This window comes from Pteropus medius, unplaced genomic scaffold (genome assembly GCF_902729225.1).
Source record: "Pteropus medius unplaced genomic scaffold, Ma_sr-lr_union100, whole genome shotgun sequence".
Classification (NCBI taxonomy): Eukaryota; Metazoa; Chordata; class Mammalia; order Chiroptera; family Pteropodidae; genus Pteropus; species Pteropus medius.
The window spans coordinates 27,259,474-27,285,807 of NW_024352787.1; the positions used below are offsets into that span (position 1 = coordinate 27,259,474).

Genomic DNA, 26,334 nt, shown 5'->3' on the forward strand with positions numbered 1-26,334 from the left:
ACTAAGTCAAGAGGGGTTGTAAGGAGGAACTGAACCTACAAGCAGTCTGTTGAAGATTAATATTTTTGTCGTATTACTTTATTCTCATTTCTAAAGCCTAACTAGTTCATAATCTTTATGGCATCAATATTTGAGAACTTTTAGCTGGTGTAATGAGGAGGGGCTATTAGAATATGGCCAGAATTATTTGACTTGCCTAGGAAAACATGACTAGAGCACATTTAAAGAGTCAAGTAAAGTTGTGGTTGCAGGACAGGATCTTATTGGGCCGTTGGAATACTGAGCTCTTACGTGATTTTTATAATTTGATATCTTTAAAGTAACAAGTCATACCAGATTAGAGTTATTTTTAACTTAACGACAAACTGGTCCAAAGAGAGAAAATAGGATAAAAAGCAAATCTTGTTTTGGCACTTTGTCATCTCACTTAGAACTCTTAGGGTTATAGTTGTGCTTATTTAACCTCCATACTTTTCATGGGCTACTTTCTTTGAGGCTATCAAGTACTTTATTGAAAGAAACAATCCTTACAAGGCTAACGAGAATAAAGAAGTATCGTTTTTGTGGTGAAGAGGTAGCTCCTGAACTAATGAAAAAGTAGATACCTGATGAGATAGTTTAGGATTTGAAAATATCATTTATAGCTTACACAACCTTTGGAGAATTGCTTTGACATTTTGTCCGCAGTTATATGTGCCGCAGTGGCTGGAACATAAAAACCTCAATTAGCATTTGCCCTGAGTGGTTATTTGAGAGTGAGCAACTTATTTTGGTAATCTAAAATCTGAAATAGGATTTAGAGGCAAATCCATCTTGTTGATTGGTTAGTTAGGATAATGGAAGCCACACTAGTTCTTATTCTCTCTATACAGTAGCCTTCCCTCCCCCCATCCGCAGGGGATTCATTCTAAGACCTTCAGTGGGTGGATGCCTTGAAATAGTACCGAAATACTGAAATATTACTGAACTCTATATATGTTTTTTCTTATACATACATATCTATGATAAAGTTTAAGGCTTCTCTTTGGCATATTCGAATTGCTAGCAACACTTCTCTTGCACTTTGGGGCCATTATTAAATAGAGTAAAAGTTACTTGAACACAGCACTTCAACAACCAGACAGTCAATCTGATAACAGATGGCTACTAAGTGACTAAAGGGTGGGCATCTTATACAACTGGATACTCTGGACAAAGAGATGATTCAGGGAGCGGGATGGAACGAAATTTCATTACACTAAGAATGGCGTGCAATTTAAAACAATAAATTATTTCTGCAATTTTCCATTTAATATTTTCGGACCACATTTGATTGGATGACAAACTGGAAGGCGAAACTGCAGATAAGGGGGACCATATAGATTTTTATAAATTATCAATAATTAGTTTTACATAGCTTTATATGGAAGTCTGACTCCTGGTTTTTACTGTTAACTCTATTTTGTTTAATCTTTTAAATTTTAACACCTTCTTTGATGAAGAAAATAGACTTATTGCATTGTTTTTATTAGATCCAGAGAATGATGTGAGGAAAGTTGATTTTACTGTTGGCTAAAACTATTTTGTCTCTGTTCTGTTTTTCACTGATCATAACCCTAGAAAACCAACAATCTCCATGTGTTAAAAATGAATTATTGTGAAGTAATATTATGGAGGGGAGCTGTTTAAATACTGTTATTTCAACCAGTATAAAAAGTATCACTTGGAAAGTACAGAGATTGGCAGCTAATTCTCTAGTTGTGGTGTCAGTTTATTTTATTGCATAGCATCTGTTGCTATGCTAAAAGTAAATTAGTTACTTGTCATTTGAATTCGAATGTGTCTGGCTGATAGTGAATTCCAGTTGGGATGTTGTGGAAAGTTACCATGTATATGGCACTAATTTATGATGTTCTCTTCCTCCTCCTCTTTCAGGAACAACAGCTAGTAAATAACTTGTGAATGTATTATTATTGTAAAGGCTGGATAAATATATCAAAATTATTTTTAGGACTTTATGGATTTTTTTTAAACCCCACTAATGAATCAACAGGTGTTTCTAAGGTAGACTGGAAGGCTTTTAGTAAATGGATCATTAGCAGGTACATCAGGTTTATTTCAAACTGCATGTGAGACTGGACTGGTCATCTCATCTTACTGTGGAACTGAGTTTTAGACTTGCTAACCATCTGAGTTGTGTAACAATTCCACATACCTTAAATTCTTATTCCTTAAGACTTACGTCTTATTTTGCCTTTATTTTTTCTTATGAATTTTTAGTACTGTCTTTTGAAATGTAACTCGGGTGAATTGAAGAAATCACATTTATACTAAAATATTAATATTTTATTTGTAAAACATGACAAACCATTCTAATCAAAGTTTAGTCTTAATCATCTTTTTTGGATTTGCCAATTAAAAACTGATTTTATCTTCTCATGCTATACATCATAGAAAGGATATTATAGGTTTTTTTTCTATATATGGTAAGTATTTTATGAATATGGATTAGAAATCTCTGTTGCTTGAATATTGTTTTCCTGAGCTACTGCTAACAGAGAATATGAAGCTCGCTTGGAAAGGTACAGTGAGCGCATTTGGACATGTAAGAGTACCGGAAGTAGTCAGCTAACACACAAGGAGGCCTGGGAGGAGGAACAGGAAGTTGCTGAACTGTAAGTAAGAGAAGCATTACTCTTCTAGCACCATCTTCATATTATTAGGAAAGGGGGAATAGTAACTGTAAAGCAATATTTGTATTTAAATTTATGGGGCATCAGTTGAAATACATTATATTATATAATGGTGTCTGAGTGCCTTTGCCTAGTGGCATTTTGCTAGTAACAAATTGTGTGGAAATGTAGTTGTGTGTATATTTAGATATTTACCAGGCTCTTGAATGTTCTTGCTCTGTACTTTTATCTTATTAGTATTCTGGAAATTTGGTTCTAAGCAGTGGAAGTAAATATGATCTAGAAGTAATTTGGAGGCAGCAGATGAGCAGAAAGTTTTATTTTGTGATTATTTGAAGTTTAAGACAGTATTTACAGCAGCTATCAAAAATAAATACACAATTTGAAGACCATTTAAGTGGGCTGGTTGAATGAGATGTCTTAAAATAAAAATCCTGTCTGTATTCAAAGTGCCTACTTATCTGGGTCTTTTCTCAAAGAAAACACTCAGAATTTGGGCACTTGGCACATGTAAAAGATAACAAAAACTAGAGATGATAAAACCACTCTTGGTAATTTGGAATAGAAGCTTCTTCTATGGACTTCTTATTGGTTTCTCTTGATATCAGACAAGCAGAGAGCATACAGTTTAGTAATCTAATACTATTCTGCTCTTTTGTTGGTATAATAGAGTACTGGGTTCAGTTGAGACCTGGTTTCTAGTCATGGCTCCATCATTGACTGATAATTACTAAAATCTGTTAACCTGGCTGGCACCTGTTTCTCCTTTGCTTGAGTCACTTATATCAGGGGTCCCCAAACCCCGGGCCAAGAACCAATGCTGGGTCAGTGGCCTGTTAGGAACCTGGCCTCACAGCAGGAGATGAGCAGCGATTGAGCTAGCGAAACTTCATTTGTATTTGCAGCCGTTCCCCAGCGCTAGCATCACCGCCTCAGCTTCACCTCAGATCATCAGGCATTAGATTCTCATGGGAGCACCAGTCCCTGGTGCCAAAAAGGTTGGGGACCACTGACTTACATCATTCCGTTTTTGATTAGTGTATTTATGTATATCACTTATTTAGTGTACTAGGCCAGGGGTTGGCCAACCTTTTTTGTAAAGTGCCATTTACTAAATATTTTAGGGTTTATGGGCTTCATGGTCTTTGTCTCAACTTTTAATTCAGGTTGTACAGTAAAAACAGCCATAGATAATATATAAACAAGTGACTGCTTCTAATAAAATTTTATTTACAAAAACCGATAGCAGGCTAGATTTGGCCCATGGGCTGTTGCTGCCTCCTGTATTAGCCTGTAAACTTCTTGAGGGCCAGCCTCATATTTTACTTATTCTTGAATTGGTTACTGTACCTAAGCACAGTCCTCTGCACTATATATAAGCACATACTGTTTGCTCTTTGCAAATAGAGATAGTGCTACTTTCTCTGGGTGTGTTTTTGGGAATAAAAGAAACTAACCTGGAGTTGTTAGAGAAAAGTTCATGAAGACGGTGATGTTTGAAGACAAGATGAGACATTTGTATTCAGTGAACAGTGTGAAGACGGCAATAATTTTCGAACAGAAAAGATACATATGGTACAGTGATGATCGAATTTGGGCTTTGAGAAGTTTAATCTGGAAGCAATGTGTAGGATGAGTTAGAGAAGAGGCAGGTGTGAAGTCTGTAGGCTAGCTAGCATAGTGTTTAGGTAGTGAGTCATTGCATTATTGAGAATAGAAAGAATGAGATGGATTCTCTTAATTCTTCCTGAAAAGAGGGTTTTGGCTATAACTTTGGAAAACCACCACATACTTTGTTTTTGAAAAGCCATAACACATTAACATATTAAAGATTTTCAGAAGACCTGTAGGAAAGGAACTTAAGCTTGGTTTAATCTTGTGTGTTTCAAATTGAATTGACCTCAGAATTGATTACATCAAAGTGAAGTTCTGAAGAACACACTTGGGGAATGTTTTATGTGATTTGATAGCTAACAAAATATAGGGGGCAATGGGAGGAATTACTGAAAAAGACAAGTTTTACAATTTTTATTCGAAGTAGAAATCTTTTTCTGTTTTAAGAATATAAATAATACAGAGTTAATAAAAGAATCTGAACATCATTGTCCAGTCTCACTCAGAAATAACAATGAAATTTAAGCTGAGTGACTGTAAGGTTTAATGAGAAGAGAGTGAGTTAATAGGGGCCAAGAAAGGCCTTATGAAATTGAGGAAGTCTGAGGACATCTCGGAAGGATGATCAAGCTATAAGGGAGGACAGTGGAGAGAGAACAAAGGTAACAGCCTTAACAAAGGCAGGGAAATGAGAAGCTTATGGATTGTGATTAGCGAATAGATAACTCAGTGGGTTAATTGTAAGGAGTATGATAAGAGATTTTCAGTCTAGCAGTCAATTAGTGGAACATTTGTAGTTATAAACAGTACAGAAAGCGATTGAAAATATTGTAACACAACAATGAGCCTAATACTTGCATTTACGTGAATTCTTATGCCCGATGCTCCCCTTCGCCCACAGCACAAATGTTATACTCTGGTCAGAAATGAATATCTAACAACTAATCATTTAGGTTGGTTCCTGTTTTCTGCTACCATCGAGAATCCAGCAGTGAAAATCTTTGTGCATGTATGACAGTTTTTGATAATTGTTGTCAAACTGCTTTCCAAGAGTTGAAACATAGGCTAACAGCAGTGTATGAGTGTTATTTTGCACTATTCACTTGCCCATATTGTATATGATTGAAATTCTTTTTTGCTAGTTTAATAAGTGAAAAGTGGTACATCATAGTTTTACTTTGCAAGGGCTTTGGAGTTCAAGTCATGGTTCCAACATGTTAACTCTTCTTGATGTATTTTCCTTATCCATAAAATGAAAATTCTAGGTACCTCATAAGGTATTATGAGAACTGAATGAATATATATTAAAGCATATTATTGATTGAGAAATAACATATAATTATTACGGTGTCCTAACCAAAAACTAGGAAAAGGCTATGGAAAAAATAATTCACACCTAAAAAGGGAATCTACTGTAAAAACAAACTTGGGAAAATAATCAACCTTATTAATGATATGCCTATTTTTTTCATTTTATAGATGAGAAAATTAACCTGGATAGGTCAGTCTGACATAGCTACTTAAAAGTTCTTTCTTTTTCCTGTGTACCACGTGGTTTTTAATCTTTATTCCCCAATGTCTTGCATATATTTGCTAAAGAAATGTTTGAATTGACCTGAATTAAAGATCTGGATAGGTTTTTCTGCATTTTCTTGGCAATTAATAACATACTTGTTTAGTTTGAAGGAAGAGTTTCCTGCCTGGTATGAGAAACTTGTTCTGGAAATGGTTCACCATAACACAGCCTCTTTAGAAAAGTTAGTAGATACTGCTTGGTTGGAGATCATGACCAAATATGCCGTGGGAGAAGAGTGTGACTTTGAGGTAAGCGTCTTCTTTTTATTTTTTTAAATGTGATTTGACTCACTAACCATATGTCATGAGTGAAGTGTCTAGTACAGATTATAAAATGCATTTTTGTGTTTATAAAATTGTATTAACATGAAGTTTGCTTTACTTCATATCAAATGTAAGAACCACATTTTAGAACCATATTATTAGAAATGTTTAATTTTATAATCGTTACACTGTGTACCATTGTACTCTTGTTTTCTTTGTGTTATCCCTTTTTATGCTATCTTGGCTTTTATTATTTTTTTTGTAATTTCTTTTATACTGTGTTTAAAAGACTTTCGGAAATCTGTGGTACCAACATGCAAGCAATCTCATTTCACTACAATAGTGAATGAGTTAACTTTTTTCTTTTCCAACTTAAATTTGTTATTTAATTTTCTAGCTCAGATAGCTCAAGGATAACTTACTAAAGTGATAACACTAAAGCTTACTTAATAACACTAAAGCAATCTCTGTATAATCCTTTGAAAGCTTAAAGTAAGAATGTGGAGGAAGGGAACTCAAATTCGTTAAATACCTGTATTTACTGGATACTGGGCTAATCATTCTACATAATATAATGTCTTGCAGAATCTGCACAGAAACGTTGAGATGGGAAACAGGCTCAAATATTTAAATAGTTGTTTACATTGTTAACTCATATGAGTTATGAGTGATTTCAGCTGTATGCGATGGAAGACCTAAATAACAGTAGCCGGTACTTTTCAAACTTTAGTCTAAATAAAATCACTTATTTTTAAAGTTATTTCAAAAAATAAAATGGAAGGAACACTTCCAAACTCATTTTATGAAGTCAGCATTACCCTGATACCAAAACCAGATAAAGACATTACAAAAAAGAGAAATTACAGGCCAGTATCCTTGATGAACATAGATGTAAAAATTCTCAACAAAGTGTCAGCAAACCGGATTCAGCAATGCGTTAAAGAGACTTTACACCGTGACCAAATGAGATTCATCCCAGGGGTGCAAGGGTGGTCCACCATCCATAAATCAATCAATGTGATATATCACATTAACACAGTAAAGTATAAAAACCATATGATCTCAATATGTGCAGAAAAAGCATTTGACAAAATCAGCATCCTTTTATGATAAAAACTCAAAACAGGTTTAGAAGGAACATATTTCAACATAATAAAGGCCATATATGACAAACCTACAGTTACTATCAATGGTGAAAAGCTGGAAATCTTTTCCCAAAGATAAGGAACAAGACAAGGATACCTGCTATCACGATTTCTGTTCAGCATAGTAGTGGAAGTTCTAGCCACAGCAATCAGACAAGAGAAAAAGATAAAAAGCATCTAAATTTGGAAAGGAAGCAGTAAAACTCTTATTATTTGCAGATGAAATGATACTATATATGGAAAACTCCCTAAAGGCCACCAGAAAACTATTAGAACTTGTAAATGATTTCAGCGAAGTTGCAGGATACAGAATCAATATACAGAAAATCCATGTTTTTATACACCAATAATGATCATTCAGAAAAAATTGAAAAGCAATCCCATTTACAATTACATCATAATGTATAAAATACCTAGGAATAAATTTAATCAAAAGGTGAAAAACCTGCACACTGAAAATGGTAAGATATTGAGGAAAAAAATTAAACAGGATGTAGCTAAATGAAAGGATATCCTGTCTCATGGATTGGAAGTATTAATATTGTTAAAATGTTCTTACTACCTAAAGTTATATATATACCTATTCAATGCAATCCCTATTAAAATGTCAGTGACATTCTTCTCAATGAGAAAAACTAATCCTAAAATGCAAAAGACCCCTGATAGCCAAAGAAATCTTAAGAGAGAACAAAGTGGGACTCATGCTCCCTGATAGCAAAGTATACTACAAAGCTATAATAATTAAAGTAGTGTGGTACTGGCAGAAAAACAGATGCATAGATCAATGGAATAGGATAGAGAGCCCAGAAAAATCCTCACTTATATGGTCAGTTAATCTACAGTAACAGAAGAGGCAAGGATCTACAGTTGTATAAAGACAGTCTGTTCAATAAATGGTATTGGCAAAACTCGACAGATACATGCAAAAAAATGAAATTGGACCATTTTTTACCATATACAAAAGTAAACTCAAAGTGGACTAAAGACTTAAATGTTAGACCTGAAATAGTAAAACTCTTGGAAGATAACAAAGGCAGTAAACTTTTTTGACCTCATTCTTAGCAATATCTTTTTGGATATATCTCCTCGAACAAGGGAAACAAACAAAATAGGACTACATCAAACTAAAGTTTTTGCACAGCAAAGGAAACAACAAAATGAAAAGACAGTCTGTTGAATGGGAGAAGGTATTTGCAAATGATACATTGATAAAAGGGTTAATATTCAAAATATACAAAGATATATTTTTGTATATACAAAATATACAACTTAACATCAAAGCCCAAGCAGTCCAATTAAAAAATGAGCAGAGGACTAAACAGACATTTCTCCCAAAAGGACATGCAGATGGCCAACAGACATGAAGAGATGCTCAATATCACGAATCATCAGGGAAATGCAAATTAAAACCACAATAAGATATTACCTCATGCCTGTCAAAACGGGTATCATCAGTGAATCAACAAATAAGTATTGGTATGATGTGGAGAAAAGTGAACCCTCATACACCGTTGGTGGGATTATAAATTAGTGTAGCCACTATGGAAAACAGTATGGAGATTCCTCAAAAATTAAAAATAGAGCTGCCATACAATCTAGCAATTACATTTCTGGGTATTTATCCAAAGAAAACAAAATAATTCATAAAGATATATGCACCCCTATGTTCATTGCTGTTATTACTAGAAATAGCCAAGATATGGAAGCAACCTATACATCTATTAGTAGATGATGAATGGAAGCAATTTACATGTCCATCAATAGATGAATGGATAAAGATGATATGGTAAATATATACAATGGAATGAATATTATTCAGCAATTAAAAATGAAATCTTGCCATTTGCAAACACCATAGAAGGACATAGAGAGTATTATGCTAAGTGAAATAAATGAGACAGAGAAAGACAAATACCGTGTGATCTCACTTATATGTGGACTCTAAAAACAAAAAAAAGAAAAAACAGACCCATAGATAAAGAGAACAAGCTGATGGTTGTCAAAAGAGAGGGGGTAGGGGAATGGGAATTTTAAAAAAGGAAGATGCAAAACAAGTGAGTTGCTTGAAAAGGAAGTAGGGAGGGTTACTATTTTCCTATTTTGGATAAGGGTTTTATTTTCACAAGGTTGATGTGATCATAGATAGACAATCTCACACATGTAGACATATACAAATGGACACAGACACACTCAATATTCACGAGCCCACCAAATAAACACAAGAGGCAAAGAGAAAAAAGAAAACAGACATACACAGACATGAGGAAAATACAGAGATAAACAAATTGAGAAATGTACACAGATGTAAACACATTTTTCTTACAAACCCATCAACCTGGCTAGTCTGCCCTTGGCAACTAATAGCTAGTTCAGTCAACAGGGAACAGCTGAATAATTGGCCTTGAAAGATTCTTTGTCCAAATGGCTTAAATATATGACCACTACCCCAGGCAAGGAGATAAAAAACCTCATGTCAGGTGCCAATTTGTAGGTCTAGTTAATCCTCCACTGGTGAATGCTACCAAATATTTAAGGAAGAAATAATACCAGTTCTATACAAACTTCCAGAAAATAGAAGAGGACAGAATTCTTTGTGATTCATTTTATGAGGTCAGCATTACACTGACACCAAAACCACATAAACACGTTACAAGAAAAAACTACATAGTAAGAAAAAAACATCTGTGTTCCGAGAACACCTTTATGAACGTAGACGTAGACATTCTAATCAGAATTTTAGCAAATGAAATGCAACACTATATTAAAAAGGTTAATACATTATGAGCTAATAGGGTTTATCCTAGGAATACGAGGTGGTTTTAAATTTGTAATTCTTATTGATAAATAAAAACCACATGATCATCTCAGTTTACACAAAAAGCATTTGAGAAAATCCAATATCAATTCCTAATAATTCTCAGCAAACTGCCAATAGAAGGAAACTCATTCGACCTTATTATAGAGGATATTTACAGAATAACTTGCAGCTAACATCATACCTAATGGTAAAAGATTAAATGTCTTCTCTTTCACTCTATTTAACACTGTATTGGAGTTTCTAGCTAGTGTAGTATGTTAAGAAAAAGAAAAGTCATCCAAATTGGAAAACAAGAAGTAAAATTATCTTTATTCTAGACATGATTGTCTGTCTAGCAATTCTTATGGAATCATAAAAGCTGCCAGAACTAATAAATGAGTTTAGCAAAGTAGCAAGATACAAGATAAATATACAAAAACCAATTTGTATCTCTACATGTTAGTAATACAGTTGGAAATTGAAATTTTAAAAAAGCAATACTATTTCAATAACATTAAAAAATATGAACTACTCTGGGAGTAACTCTGACAAAAGACATACATGACTTCTACCTAAAAATTATAAACCATTGCTAAGAGAAATTAAAGAAGACTAAATAATGGAGAGAGAGCACTTGTTCATGAGTAAGAAAAATTAATATTAACATGTCAGTTCTCGTATTCAGTACAATTGCAATAAAATCTCAGCAACTTTTTTGTAGCAGTTGCCAAGCTGATTATAAAATTTATTTGGAAATGCAAAGAATCTATACAAAACAACTTTGCAGAACAACAGAGTTAGAGACCTAATACTATCTGATTTAGCGCTTTTAAATTTTAAAGTATTAAGATGGTGTGAAATTGGTGTAAAGGTAGACAAATAGATCAGTGGAATGGAATAGCATCCAGAAATAGACCTACATATTTACGTACATACATATACACATACACGCACACTACTGTTTTTTGGTAGAGGTGGAAAGATAATTAAGTGAAGTAAAGATAGTCTTTTCAGTAGGTGGCGCTGGAATAATTGGATATCTCTATGTATCATTGGTATTTTATAAAGTAGAAATTCTTGAACTGTAATCACACAGCTCTGAAGTTTGTGCAGTGATTGCCCATTGGGCTTAGTACATTGGTACATGAATTATGAACTAGATTGTGGTCATTTTATTCTTTTAAGATGTCACATTTTAACCTAGAAGTCTGGGAAATAAAATTGGAAAAATCACTATACTTGGCTACTTTCGAGTTTAAGTGAATTTTTGTCAGGTAAGGTGGAATGTATATTGAATAATATATTGTAAGTATTATCTTTAGATTTCTAGTTCTTTTATTATCTCTGATTCTCTCTCCTGTCTCCTTTATAGGTTGGGAAGGAAAAAATGCTCAAGGTGAGGATTGTGAAGATTCATCCTTTGGAGAAAGTGGATGAAGAGGCCACTGAGAAGAAATCTGATGGTGCCTGTGATTCTCCTTCAAGTGACAAAGAGAATTCTGGCCAGATCGCTCAGGAGCATCAGAAGAAGGAGGCAATTATAAAAGAGGATGAAGGAAGGAGAGAGAGTATTAGTATGTATAATGCCAGCTTTCCTACGTGACTCCATTTATTTTATTATACACAACTCTTTTTGCATTCTCTGGCTACTAAACTTGTAATTGAGTCTTGAGATAGATAAATAGACTTGCTTTCGTTCGTTATGATTCAGAAAACAACTTAAATACCCACAACACTTTGTAAATCTCCCTGTATAGTTAAGGCCTTTGGAAAGTCATTTCCTCTAGTTGCTTAGTAATCTATGTATACATACTTAGCTACTCAAGATGGTAAAGTTTGCTTGCTTTTTCTCTTTATGTTGGAAATATGTATAAATGTGTGTGGTGGGGGAGGGGTCAGGGTAGGAGGGACAAATTCTTATCTCATGTCTCTTCACATTGCAAGCCAGTGTGGTGGTTTTAAGATATTTCCTTTTATTTATATTCTATAACTTAAGTCCCTCTATGATGGAAGCTGCCAGAATTTTGAAACTGATGTCTAAAAAAAAATTTAGTGACTTGGCGATTCTAACAATACTGTTTTGAAAGTTGAAGAACTGAGACATAGCCCACTGGCAAAATTACTCGGCCTTGGAAGCCTTCATTTAAAAAAATATTTGTAAATAAGGAATTTGACTGGAATAGATTTCTTTTGTCTCAAAGTATGAGTACTCAAAGAGTTTATGTACTTTGATCCCTCTCTACTGTTAGAGGATCAGATAATTTTATCTCATATTTAAGTGTTACAGAGTTTGAATTAGAATGTTACATTAGAGTGTTATGCTGCCTGTTTTCCATTCTATTTTGTGTCTTTCACATGTTTTGGATATGTGCACATGGTTTTAGAGGGACATCAGGACATCCTTAGGAAACTTTAGATACTGTTGTTGTAGCTGGTCCACCCCAGTTGTTGATAAATAACTTCACTTTATTTATTTCACTTTTTTTTTTAATAATTTTTTATTTTTCAGTTATAGTTGACACAACATTATATTAGTTTCAGGTTAATGGATACTTCAGTTTTGTTTTTCACTATGTATTATGAATGCTAATATCTTATGTTTTCCAGTTTTTCTCTTCTTTTTGATTCTGAAGTTCTCTGATATGTACATTACTTACAATTCCCAAGGCTTGACATTGATAAAATGTTTTGGTGAGGTGTTGGGTGATGCTATGTCTTCTAACACTTCTTTTCTTGTAGAATCAGATTATTGGACTACCAATGATGTATTACAATTGTTAATTTCATGCGTTAAGCGTTATGTACCAGGAACCCCTAGTTTTAGGCTTCACCTTCTTTTTTAGAGTGTTGTGTGCCTTAGTTTAGTTTTTAATTATTGAGATATAATGTTATTGCTAGTATGTGGAAAGAGTGGAGGGCAGGCTAAGAATTAGTGTTATGATGTCCTCTGAATGTTTTCAGGGGAAAAATTGATTAGAATTTTCATAAAAATGATAGACAAATTCTAGTATGCAAAATATTTTCTCACCAGGTGATCTGCCTTTTACTTTATGGGGGGAAAATATATATTAGGCAGGAACTTTTCAGCTCTGTGTTCTTAACGTCCCTGTTATAAATTTCTATATTCTTCCTCCATCTTAGAAGGGAGCTATCATTCCTCCTGGCCAAGATACTTGTGCTTTGAATCCCATTCCCTCCTACTTTCTCAAGAGTTGGATTAACTTTTATTATTCTACTCTACAGTGTTTTTTTAACCTCTTTTTAATGATTCTTTTTGATTTATAAAGTCCCATTTTCTTAAAAATAAATTATATCCTCCCTCAATTCTGTTCTGTTTCTATCTTATTTATTCAAACCAAGATTCTTAAGACTGTTTCTCCATTTTCTGACCATCACTTTATTTCTTATTCTATTACAGTCTAACTTTGGCTTCTTTACTCTTGAAACTATTCCTAATATGATTATAGGTGACCCCCTAATTGCCAATCCACTGATTTCTTAGTCTTTGTTTTGCTTTTCTGTTAACATTTAATTAACACTGTTGGTCTCAATCATATCTTTTAATTTATTTGATACCACAGTCTCTTAGTTCTCCAGCTACTTTTCTGTTTTTTGTTGTTGTTGTTGTTTACCTTTCCCCCCCTGCTATTCCTTAGATTTTTTTCCATAGGGTTTTGTTTCTGCCTTTTTATTTTTTTAATACAAATCTGTTGTATCTCATTCATGCTCTCAGTTTTAAACTATTAATCTGTCTATAGGCTGATGATTCCTAAACGTAGATTAGTTTAATTTCTTAACTTTAGATCTAGTTTTCACTTGTTTGTCTCAGGCAATTCAAATTTAACACATGTAAAGCTAAATTGATCATCTCTTTATGTTGTCTCTCCAAGGCAAGTAAACAAGAACCCTGCTATTTTTTACCTTTCTTACTCAGTTAATGACATCATCATCTACTTGGTCCTGAAGGCAGAGAACTTGGAAACCTTTAACATTCCCACATCTAGTTGGTTACCAAATCTGTCCCTCTAGATACTTCTTGGCTCTTTCATTCTCCATTCCAGGAGCATTAATTCAGATATTTAGCATTGTATCTTCTGATTTCCTTATCTTCTGATTTCCTTATCTTCAGCCTTACCATTTTATTCATTTTCTAACTGCTGAAAGTATTTTCTTAATTTTTCATACTAGTGATTTTTCCAAAATGTACATCTGGTTAATTAGACTAAAAATCCTTTCTTTCCCTAGTGTCCACAAGACAAATTCCAATCTCTTTAAAAGGTATACAAGGTTCTTTATAATTTGCTCCCTACTTAACTCTTTAGTCTGATTTTTTTTTTACTTTAATTAGATCATATTCACCCATACTTTATTACTTGAAGTCTCTGAACAAGTCATATTCTTTTTAGGCCTTTCCTGCTTATTTTCCAGACTGTTAGACATTGCTTCTCTCTCATAATATTTTTCTTTACCAACCTCTATTACAGTATTTACCACATTGTATTATAATTGTTGACTCCTCCTGTAGACTTTAGCTTTTAGCTAGTCGAGGTAAGGATTTTATGGTTCATCTTTGTGCCCCATTATTCAGTGCCTGGTACAGAGTAGGTATTCAGTAAAATAGTTATTAATGAATAAGTGGATAGAATTAAAAGAATTATGTTTTTCACTAACTTTCTATTGATTTTCTATTGATAGATGACAGAGCACGTAGATCTCCAAGAAAACTGCCTACTTCATTAAAAAAAGGAGAAAGGAAATGGGCTCCTCCAAAATTTCTGCCTCACAAATATGATGTGAAACTACAAAATGAAGATAAGGTTAGTTGGCACTTTATATTTATCTCTTACATGTAGTACATGTTTTTTATTTTTTTATGTTTTAGGCGAGGCATCCCTTGGTTGACCTCACAGATTGCAAGGACCTTGTCAGCTTACAATCCCTTGTTTTTTTATTTTTTATGCCCACAGCACCTGGTCTTCCTAGGTGGTCTTCCATCCAAGTACTAACCAAGCCCGACCCTTCTTAGCTTCCGAGATCAGATAAGATCGGGCTTGTTCAGGGTAGCATGGCCATAGACAGTACATGTTTTTTAAGAAAATATAGAGCTAGTTTTCTCAGAGAAAATGTACTAAAAAATGTAAATGAATGTGTTTCTATAACAAATTCTGAGTGGTTTTCTAGTCTTAATAATTATGACTTCAAATTGATTCGTTTTTTCTTTCCTAGGAGATTACATGCCTTTTTTTTTTTTAAAAAAATAGGAATTATTAGGGTTAAGAATAATTTGCATTTGAGCTTCAAACTTAGTTTGTTTGAAAGATAAGAATCTATTCTCGGAAATTACAAACTTCCTGAGGTAATAGCTCTTCCCAGTTAAAAGTAGAGCAATTTTAATGTAGTTAAATACAGAAAATGAATCAATACTAATCTGTGCTTTTACAAGGAATCTATGGAGATTTACTAATCTAAAATAGTAAATACCTTTAAAATAACTGAGTACTGTGTTTTATCGATTCTAAGATGTTCATCTTTCATATTTTTAAAAACATCTTAGCATATATCTTAAAATCAGTTGGCAAGAATTTTTTTCTCAGTGGTACATAAAATGATGTCTTTTATTAATAAGATCTCAGATTCCATGAAATATGGCATATTACTTTCAGATACTCACATACCTGTATGTAAAATCTTACAATTAGAAAGAAGCAGGATGGGCAGTTGGCTGTGGAAGGCAGCTGCACATTTTTCTTCATGTTTAACTGTTTTGTAGAAGAAACAGGTAAGGCCTGCAAAATAATAATTCTGTCAAAGAAGATTGGGAAGGATTATAACCCAGATCTTTTGCTGCTTTAGAGTGTTATTTTTTTTCCCACCTCACAGTGTTGACAAGTCTTATACCATTTTGACTCACTAGTTTCATAGTTAGTGATCTGAAGACATAGCTGGATTGTTAGGATTTCTTTATATTTGAAAATTGGACGTTAAATACAATTTTTTACTAAGTTTTTTAATCTTTCATTCAGCAAGGTGCTAGTTAAAACATTATTTCTAGGGAGTCTCAACCATTTCCTTAGTTATCATTTATATTATTGATGAATATAAATTTTGTTTCACATGTAGTAAATAGTGTTTATAGGAAGATAGAAAATACAAATAAGAAAAAAGATACCTCTAACCTCATGCTCAGAGATGATAATTGATGAATATAGATGTAGTTAATGGTGGTTAGCTTTTAAGGAATATTCATATTATTTTGTAGCTTGCTTTTTTCATTTGCTGTCTGGTGAGCATCTGTATTGTCATTACATTTTCTTCCAAAATAATATTTTCAAGTTGTAGTGTATATGATAGTCACCAGGACAGTTTATTAAAAATGTAGATTCCCAGGTTTTATTGCCAGAGATTCTTCTGATTTGATAAGTTTGGGGTGAGGCCTATGCATTTGCATTTTAATTTGCACTGTAGATTATTCCGATAATTTGTCCTGATAAATGTTTTTCCTCCATGGCTGCATGGTGTCCATTACATAGATGTCTTTTAACTTTAAAAATGAATCTCTTCATGATATGCCTTTATATAGTCCCCTCCCCTTTTTTGCTTTTGTAAGTAGTTGATGATGATTGTCCATTTACTAAATTTTAACAAGAGGAATTGCTGGTTCAGTGGGTATACATATTTTTAGGGCTTTGATACATATTGACAAATTCTTAGGGATACCTTTAACATTCTGTCTCTGAAAATTATTCTACTTTTCCTTTCATCTGGTTTATAGCCCTATTTTATAGAAGGAATTATGATTTTTCTAGAGAGAATATAAATCTTTGTTCTCATTGATTAATTGCTTTTTACCCAGTGATGAGTTACTTATATTTGTTAACCTAGATCATCAGTAATGTGCCAGCGGACAGCTTGATTCGTACAGAACGCCCACCAAATAAGGAGATACTTCGATATTTTATACGGCATAACGCCTTACGGGCTGGCACTGGTGAAAATGCACCTTGGGTGGTAGAAGATGAATTGGTGAAGAAATATTCCCTGCCCAGCAAGTTCAGTGACTTTTTACTTGATCCATACAAGGTAAGGTCACTGTTAATTTTTGGACAGCAGGATAGAGCACTATATTAGACGAATTTATTTTCTTAGATGGCTCCAATAAGATTAGATTTATAGCACATTTTGAACTCTCACATCACATAATGCATTAAAAAAATGTTAGGTTTATCTCACATAGGTTATGATGTGTGGGGGAGGCCACATTGACAATTTCCCCTATATGGTTGCATAATTATAAAAAAAAAAATTACTACATGCATATGCTTTTTTGGCTCAGATCTTTCTTGGAATGAGGTATGGTATAAATACAAAAAATATTTTGAATATTGATTTCTAAACATGAAAACTGATTTTGTGTATCAGAAAAGATGATTAAATGTACTGGCATCCTTGAAAAGGACTTAGAATTTCTGAGTATTACTTCGTGTGAGAGATTATTAGAAAATGTAGAAAATTTAAATTTCCCTCTTAAAAACGTGTTTTTTCCTTTATCTCATTTGATCTTCAAAACATTCTTCTGAAGTTGCATGGGATGTGTGTGTGTGCGTGCGTGTGTGTAAATCTTACTTACCAGATGGGAAATGGAGGCTAGTCTAATTAGAAGCGACAGAAAATGAATGGCAAAAGCCAAGACATTGGCCTCGGATTCCCTCCCCTTTAATTCTCCCCTTTATTTCTCCCCCCGCACTTCCACCCCTGACCTATGGATGTTGCCATCTCCCCTTAAGAACTAGATCTCTGAAGGCGGGGCATCTCGTCTCACACACCTGGCACCCCAGGGGCCTGGCGCACCCAGGGTATGGTCTGTGGCTCCACCTGGGGCGTGAACCCAGGACTTTTTGCGTGTAAAGCAAATGTGCTAACCACTATACTATGCAGCCATCCCCTGGCCTCGGATTTCTAATTGTCTTTTTCTATATCAGGATTTCTCCAGTAAGATTTTTTAATGTAGGTTATGAGAGTATTTATGCATCTTTGGTGGTAAATTTACTTATTTGTATACTGATGTTTTCATCTTGGTCTCTGGGCCAGAATGAGACCAGAAGAGGGCTGCTGGTCCATTAAAACTAAGGGTTCCAGCAACCCCCCTTCCCCCCCTTTTTAATTGTGAAATACTAAGGCTATTTTGAGTCATGTAATTAAATCACCTTAGATATCTTAAATTGATTTTGATGACAGAAGTAATATTGAGAAATGATTTTATTTCTTCAAACATTGATAAAGACCTCTAACCATAGTTGAGCATTTAACATGTTTTCTTATTTGAGATAAGCATGATCAAGCATTATCTTTCATTATGCTCTTTAAATTTTTATTAGTTGTATAAAAAGAAAAATTCAGGAATTATTTTTTTCTAGATCAGGAGTAAATTTTCCATGGCACTTTAGTAAATCTAAATTTGTTTCTTAATATTTTCATTTACTGAGGGGAAATTTAATTCATTGTTATTTCATTGCTGTAGTTTTTGAATTGATACAGCTTTTGGTAGTTTTAACTTGAAATAACTATATGTATTGCATGAGAATCCTATATAAAATCATTTTTGATTGAGTTTTAGACTTGTTATCATTTGAGTCCTTTAATATTTTCCTCTTTAAATTTTATAGTTGTCTTTTAATGTATTTTAGTTTAATGATTCAAGTGTGTTAAATGAAATAAAGATTAAGAATTTATGGATAAAAGGTCTTTGGGATTTATAAGAATAAAAAAGCTGATCTTTACTTTTTGTAGGAGCCAGAGACTACAGTTCCAGGAAATAGCTTGAAAAGCAATTTCTGAAAATGGCTACTCAAATTTCCTATTGAGGGCCTAAAATATTAACTTAATGAAATTTGGCTGTAATTCAGATTGAGTCTTGAACATGCAAGCTTGTGTAGACTAAACTGCTATAAGAAGACAGTGGTTCTACCTAGTAAGAGAAATTGAGACTCTTGTAAAATACTAATCTACAAAATTAAGAGCACATACTTAACTTTTTATTTATTTTTCCTACCTTAAACAATGATTTCTTATTCCCCAGTACTATTTGATATTTTACCGAATTTTGTCTTCTGAGTTTTACATAAGTGTTTTTTTGTTTATTCGTAAAATTAGTTTTCTTTAAGACCTTTTGGTATCAGCCAGGACAGAATATAGTAAAGGCATAGATAAATAGACCATAAAACAGTGCTTTGGATTCTTTCCTCAGCTAAAGAAAATTTTAAGTAATGCATTGAAAATTAGACCTGATCACATGATCTGTCCCAAAATCAGTAGGTAAAACATTTTTTTGTCTCTTTGTCTTCTCTTTGTGTTTTGTAGAATTTAATGTTCTACTAGGCTGCTGAATACAACTGTTGAGAGATGAGATCTAGAGAGATGAGATCTGGAGAGAGGAAGCAAGTTCTGAGTAATAGTTTTAGGAAAGGGCTGATGGGGAGAGCTTGGGCGTGAGAGAAGAGAGTGTTACCTGAGTAGGGCGTGGTGTGATGATGAGGGTGTGTTTGTGGTCTAGTAAACTCTAGAATATAAATTACAGATACTCTTACTCATTTTATGTCCTGTGATGTTTCACATAACTGTAATGGGAACATAGCTAGTGAGTTCATTTCTTTAAGAAGTTCTGTTCCTCAAGAAAAATGCAGCTGTGGTTGAGTTTAGGGATAACAATTTTTTGTAGGCCAATTAATGACTTGGAGAAATGATTTACAGGGTAATTGAGTGATAACTGTCATCTAAGATGAAATCGGCTTAGTTCATTTTCTATTCTAATACATGCAGCTCTAGTGTTTTGTTATTCTCTTGGTAATATTTGAACTCTTATTTTGGACTGCTGTATCCTACTGAGGAAGCTTTTGGATAGAGATGTAACAAGAAAATAAGACTTTTGTTTGACATTTGGAATCCTGAAATAATTTGGACTGATTTAATTTGGCTCCTAATACATTTTAAAAACATTTTATTTTGAAATCATTTCATATAGAAAAGTTGACAAAAATACTATAAATAATTTCTTTTCAAGTAGATCGTACTTTTTCAGTCGATTCCTCAAACGTTAACATTTACATTTGTTTTGTTATTTTCTCTCTATATACACATACACAAATCATTTTTTTTTTTGAGATATTTGAGAGTAGATGATAAGACAGGATGCCCTTTTACAAAATACTTGAATATGTGTTGTCTAAAGACAAGGGTATTTTCTGTCTAACCTTTTTTAAATTTAAGAAGTAAAGAAAAATAATAAAAAGACAAGGATATTTTTAATGTAACTGTAGTACAGTTAACAAAATCAGTAAATTAACATTGAAACACTACTATTATCTGATCTATAGTTCTTACTCAAATTTTGCCATTTATCCAAATAAATCCCTTTAAAAAATTTTTGGTTTTAATAGGATCAAATATAGTATTATGTATTTACATGTTGTCTCTTGAGTATCCTCTAATCCCTTTAATCTGGAATAATCCCTCAGTTTTTCTTTGTCTTCTAAAAACCTTGACATTTTTTAAGAATACAAGCCAATTTTTCCAAAATGCCCCTAAATTTGGGTTTATTTCTTCATGATTCAATTTAGGTTATGAATTTTTGGTAGAAATACCACAGAAATGATGTTATGTTCTTCTCAGTGACATCAGAAGGTACATGATGTAATTTTGTGTCATTACTAGTGATAATTATATATTTTTAGAGATGTTTCTTCTAATAACTGATGTTTCAAATAAATTTTGAGAGCCCTAAGATTTTTTTTTAAATTTTGGCTCTGAAGTTTATTTATATGAGTTGGAGACAAGAGCAGAAGTGCTTTAAAAAATTAACTTTCAAAACACTGAAAAATATTTTATAGTAACATTTCACAAATTTGCTGATAAAGGCATCTAGACTCAGACAAACCCACTATATGAATGTTGCCTTAAAACTCCTAACATAATTCCTTGGGCAGTCAAGAACAGTGAATGAAAAATCCATATAGACAGCCAAAAATTTCTAATTTAGGGTTCTTGCTGTTTACTATTAAGTTAAATTTAGCATCTGAATGAGTTACTATAAATAAAATTTCTTTATTTTTATCTTATTTATTAGATTTCCTTATGCGTGGTGGCAGTTTGTTCCAAGTGACAAGGAACAAGTATAGAAGAAGGGCTTGTTAAGTGTAAGCTGACTTATTCATTGTAGACCCTGTTTATACCTCTTCTACTGCCTTGGTTCTCTGAGTTTGTTTCTCTGATTATATATTATTTTTCTTACAGCCTCTCATATTGCTGAGACAGGTATTTTTTACCTGTTTAGCAGTTAGGAATGGCTTTTGCCAAAAACTGTAATACTGCTAATCCAGATGTCCGTTCTTTTCTCCCTTCCTATGGACTACTCTAGTAGATTACTTATGCTGAATGGGGATAGGGGAGATCCTTAGCACATAAGTGGTTTTATACTTTTTCAGATCCCCCTGAGTCCAGCCATGTTGGCTCCCATTTGGCTGTGACTGCCCAGCATGCCCTATGCTGAGATGATCCAGTTACTGAAGGACTGCTCACGCTGGGAGCTGGCCTGTTGGGAGGGGGTTGGGTGAGTTAATTTATTTCATTTTTAAGAGAAAAAGAATTACACAGTGTGGCTTGGCAAAAACCACACCTTATAAATAAAAAAGAGTAGCTGGACCCTCTCATGATTAAATCATCCCAGCTCTTTCTTGTATCATATTGCATAATGCAATGCTTCTAAGTAGAAAAAATTTAAAGAAACTTATGCTAAATTTGAGTGACTTTTAAAATAGAAACATAATCAGTAAATTAAGAAGTGGCCCAATTATAATAGACCCTATTAAAACATATCTATTTAAAATGGTAAAAATGAAACTTACTCTTCTTTATTTAGTGAAATTTAGTGATAAATTTCATTTTAGAATGACTTAAGTCTAACTTATCCTGAGCATTAGAAAAAGTATCAGTCTATTTTGTCTGTACTCTGAAGATTTTCTAAGACTAGCTGAGGAGGAGAGTTAACTCTTGGGAGGCACATATTTGTCTTTAATTCCTGCCTGGGTCGTGTTGGGTCTAACCCTATGATTTGTAGGCTTATTTTGAAATACGGTTTTCTTTGGTACTCTTACTGTCCTTGAATCTTAATAAGTTATTTTTGCTTATTCTTTTTAATCTTTTGAAATTTGTTTCTGGGGAATGAGAACTGAGAAATTCTGCTTCTTCTGGGGGATAGTGTCCCTTGAGTCACTGATAATGTTTATAGTCTGTAAATTATGAAACCTGTTTATCAACCCATACTGAGGATGATAATTGAGGAACAACCCAAAAACAGCCAGCTAGAAGAACAATAACTGGCAATTGCCTGTAATTCTTAAAGGGCAGATTGGCCTTTAAAGTTAGCGAATTTAGCCAGAAGAAGGGCTTGTTAAGTGTAAGCCAACTTATTCATTGTAGACCCTGTTTGTACCTCTTATACTGCCTTGGTTCTCTGAGTTTCTTTCTCTGATTATATCCTTAATATTTAAATCTTCTTTGGTATTGTAATACAGCTTATTAAATTTTACTACACGTGTTTGTTTACTTTAAACAAGAGCATAGGTGTCTGTATCATCCCTGGGATTTATTTCACAATAGCCATTTACCTATTGCCTTTTTAAAGGGGCTCATAATTTCATATTCCATAGTCTTTAGCTGTTTCCTTGTCTCATTCCACAGTAACCTGTCTTATCCACTGCCTCTAGATTACTTCTTTGCATGTTGCTCTTATCAAGTTAGTTCCTTCCACTCAAAAACCTGAAGTTTTTTAGAATTGAGTGTTCTAGAGGTTATCTAGTCTTTTCTCCTAATCACTTGAAGGAATACTTTTTTTGAAATTAGTTGTACTTTTTCATTGCTGGTTTTTATTTCATTTAATTTGTGTTTTAGCTGCCAGGTTTTTTTTCTTTGTAATTATATTCTTTAAAGCATGGAAATCAAGTGTTTTTCTGTTTGTTTTTAACACACATTTAAACAAACAATATTTTTATGACTGGTTGGCTGGTTCTAACCTATTAACATTCTATATGATGGGGATAAGGTTGATGTTTGAGGAGACAGGAGAGGATGTGTGTCTTAGGAAAGTGGGAACGTGAATGGACTAAGAATATACTGTGATTACTGGGTGGCATTCAGGACCCACCCATTTGAGCAACCTGATTATGAATTTAAGAACACACACTGTCACTGTATCTTTTATTCTAGTCATATTTAAGCCAAACACGGGCAGGCCAGGAGTAACTAGGTATAATAGAGCAAGGGAGACAAGGGAACTGTAGCTTTATGCAAGACTGCTTACAGTGATTGACTGTGGGATTTAATCTGGGTAAGGACAAGGAAATGAGCATGGTGAAAATGTGATAGAATTAAAAGATTTAAGGTCTTGGTGGGATTGAAGGATTGCAGAGTTGGGGTGTTAGAAGGTGTGACTTAGAAAGATGTGAGGGAATGATCAAAAAGAATTACATGAAATTGAGAATTTAGAGGGCTTATAGTTAATGTATTCATGGGAATGAGTTTCTGAGGTGTAGGTAGAGGACAAAGGGGAGTTTGAGGAACTAGGAAGCCAGGGTCACTAGGGCCCCTTATTTGTTTTTATTAGCTTGCACTGCTTTTTGTTGTTGGTATACTCACTGATACTTTTAATAAAGAAATATACTTCTGAATTTAGACAAACATACTTAAACAGTAAACTTTCTCCTTTAAAGCATAGAATACCCCCAATTGGAACAAAGGCTAAAATATAAAAATCTAGTCCTGTCTCAGGAACAATGTTGCTGTTATCTAAATCTAGTATCCTTAATCCGGGATCCATGGATGGACTCTGAAATTGTATGCTTAGTTTTGTATGTTTTTGAGGAAAGGGTTCATAGTTCTTTAAAGTATTTAAAAACTGCTAATCTGTGTATAAACAGAAAGCTAGTTACATAGCAAAAATGTCTAATTAAATTAGAGTATAGATTTTTAAGGATGGTATCAAGAAAATTTCGGTATTGCTAAAACATTAACATTTATATTTTTGTTTTTTCAGAGACATAGTATCTATGAAGAAAAATGAATATGTAGTTTTACCTGAATAGCGGATACAGGGCCTCTAGGATGCTAAAATACTGTTTTTTTAAATTAGTTTTTAAAATTAATTTTGCTTCTCTTCTTGAATTCTAGTACATGACTCTCAACCCTTCTACTAAGAGGAAAAATACTGGATCCCCAGACAGGAAGCCCTCAAAGAAATCCAAGACAGACAACTCTTCTCTGAGTTCACCACTGAATCCTAAGTTATGGTGTCATGTACACTTGAAGAAATCCTTGAATGGCTCACCACTCAAAGTGAAGAACTCAAAGAATTCCAAATCTCCAGAAGAGCATCTGGAAGAAGTGATGAAGATGATGTCACCCAACAAGTTACATGCTAATTTTCACATTCCTAAGAAAGGCCCACATGCCAAGAAACCAGGGAAGCACAATGACAAACCTTTGAAAGCAAAGGGCAGAAGCAAAGGCATCCTGAATGGACAGAAATCCACAGGGAATTCCAAATCTCCAAAAAAGGGCCTGAAGACTCCTAAAACCAAAATGAAGCAAATGACTTTGTTGGATATGGCTAAAGGCACTCAGAAGATGACACGAGCCCCACGGAATTCTGGGGGTACACCCAGGTCCTCTAGTAAACCTCATAAACATCTGCCTCCTGCTGCCCTACACCTTATTGCCTACTACAAAGAAAACAAAGACAGGGAAGACAAGAAGAGTGCCCTGTCCTGTGTTATCTCCAAAACAGCTCGTCTCCTCTCTAGTGAAGACAGAGCTCGTCTCCCGGAAGAATTGCGAAGTATTGTTCAAAAACGCTTTGAGCTTCTAGAACACAAAAAGAGGTGGGCCTCTATGTCTGAAGAACAACGCAAAGAATATTTGAAAAAGAAACGAGAGGAACTGAAAGAAAAGTTAAAAGAGAAAGCCAAAGAGCGGAGAGAGAAAGAAATGCTTGAGAAGCTAGAAAAACAGAAGCGGTACGAGGACCAAGAGTTAACTGGCAAAAACCTTCCAACATTTAGGTTGGTGGATACCCCTGAAGGGTTGCCCAACACACTCTTTGGGGATGTGGCCATGGTGGTGGAGTTCTTGAGCTGTTATTCTGGACTGCTCTTACCAGATGCTCAGTATCCTATTACTGCTGTGTCCCTTATGGAAGCCTTGAGTGCAGAAAAGGGTGGCTTTTTATACTTAAATAGAGTGTTGGTCATCCTCTTACAGACCTTATTACAAGATGAAATAGCAGAAGATTATGGTGAATTGGGAATGAAGCTGTCGGAAATCCCTCTGACTCTGCATTCTGTTTCAGAGCTGGTGCGGCTCTGCTTACGCAAATCTGATGTTCAGGAGGAAAGTGAGGGCTCGGACACAGATGATAATAAAGATTCAGCACCATTTGAGGACAATGAGGTACAAGATGAGTTCCTAGAGAAGTTGGAAACCTCTGAATTTTTTGAACTAACATCAGAAGAGAAGCTACAGATCTTAACAGCACTCTGCCACCGGATTCTCATGACATACTCAGTGCAAGACCATATGGAAACGAGGCAGCAGATGTCTGCAGAGTTGTGGAAGGAACGGCTTGCTGTGTTAAAGGAAGAAAATGATAAGAAGAGAGCAGAGAAACAGAAACGGAAAGAAATGGAAGCCAGAAATAAAGAAAATGGAAAAGAGGAGAATGGGTTAGGCAAAACTGATAGGAAAAAAGAAGTTGTGAAGTTTGAGCCCCAGGTAGATATGGAAGCTGAAGACATGATTAGTGCTGTGAAGAGCAGACGGCTACTTGCCATTCAGGCAAAGAAGGAACGGGAAATCCAGGAGAGAGAAATGAAAGGTAAAAGCTCATGTTGAGAGAAAAGGGGAAGCCTTGAGAAGGTAGTAAAAGTAAGGAAATTACTGAGGTAACGGTAGAGTCTCTTATTTGTCATAGCTAGTTGTTTATGTAATACCACAGACCTTACTATGTATGTAATGTTCTAGCATGAGTGTTCAGCCTGACATTCTATAATTAATGATAGTTTGGCTTAGATTCATGTGATAACATCTTTTCTGGGTTTTCTGGTTTGGACCAGATCCACAAATAGGCGTAGTGAAAATAATGTATGACTTGGGAATTGCTAATATGGGCTAAAACCCTGCCTTGAGTAGCTGTATTTCTCTGGGCAAGTTACTTATCCATGCC

General features: G+C 34.2%; 1 protein-coding gene and 1 pseudogene across 2 annotated transcripts in view; one reads left to right on the top strand and one right to left on the bottom strand.

Moving 5' to 3' along the window:
- BAZ1B (bromodomain adjacent to zinc finger domain 1B) overlaps window positions 1-26,334 on the top strand; it is a 58,381-nt gene that overhangs the window by 2,690 nt on the left and 29,357 nt on the right. For both annotated transcript variants that reach the window (XM_039849210.1, XM_039849211.1), the window contains exons 2-7: window positions 2,538-2,654; window positions 5,966-6,110; window positions 11,440-11,641; window positions 14,763-14,884; window positions 16,950-17,147; window positions 24,285-25,986. In XM_039849210.1, the coding sequence (XP_039705144.1) occupies window positions 2,538-2,654; window positions 5,966-6,110; window positions 11,440-11,641; window positions 14,763-14,884; window positions 16,950-17,147; window positions 24,285-25,986 (2,486 nt within the window). The remainder of the gene's footprint in view (window positions 1-2,537; window positions 2,655-5,965; window positions 6,111-11,439; window positions 11,642-14,762; window positions 14,885-16,949; window positions 17,148-24,284; window positions 25,987-26,334) is intronic.
- LOC120591881 (uncharacterized) lies at window positions 15,026-15,144 on the bottom strand (annotated as a pseudogene).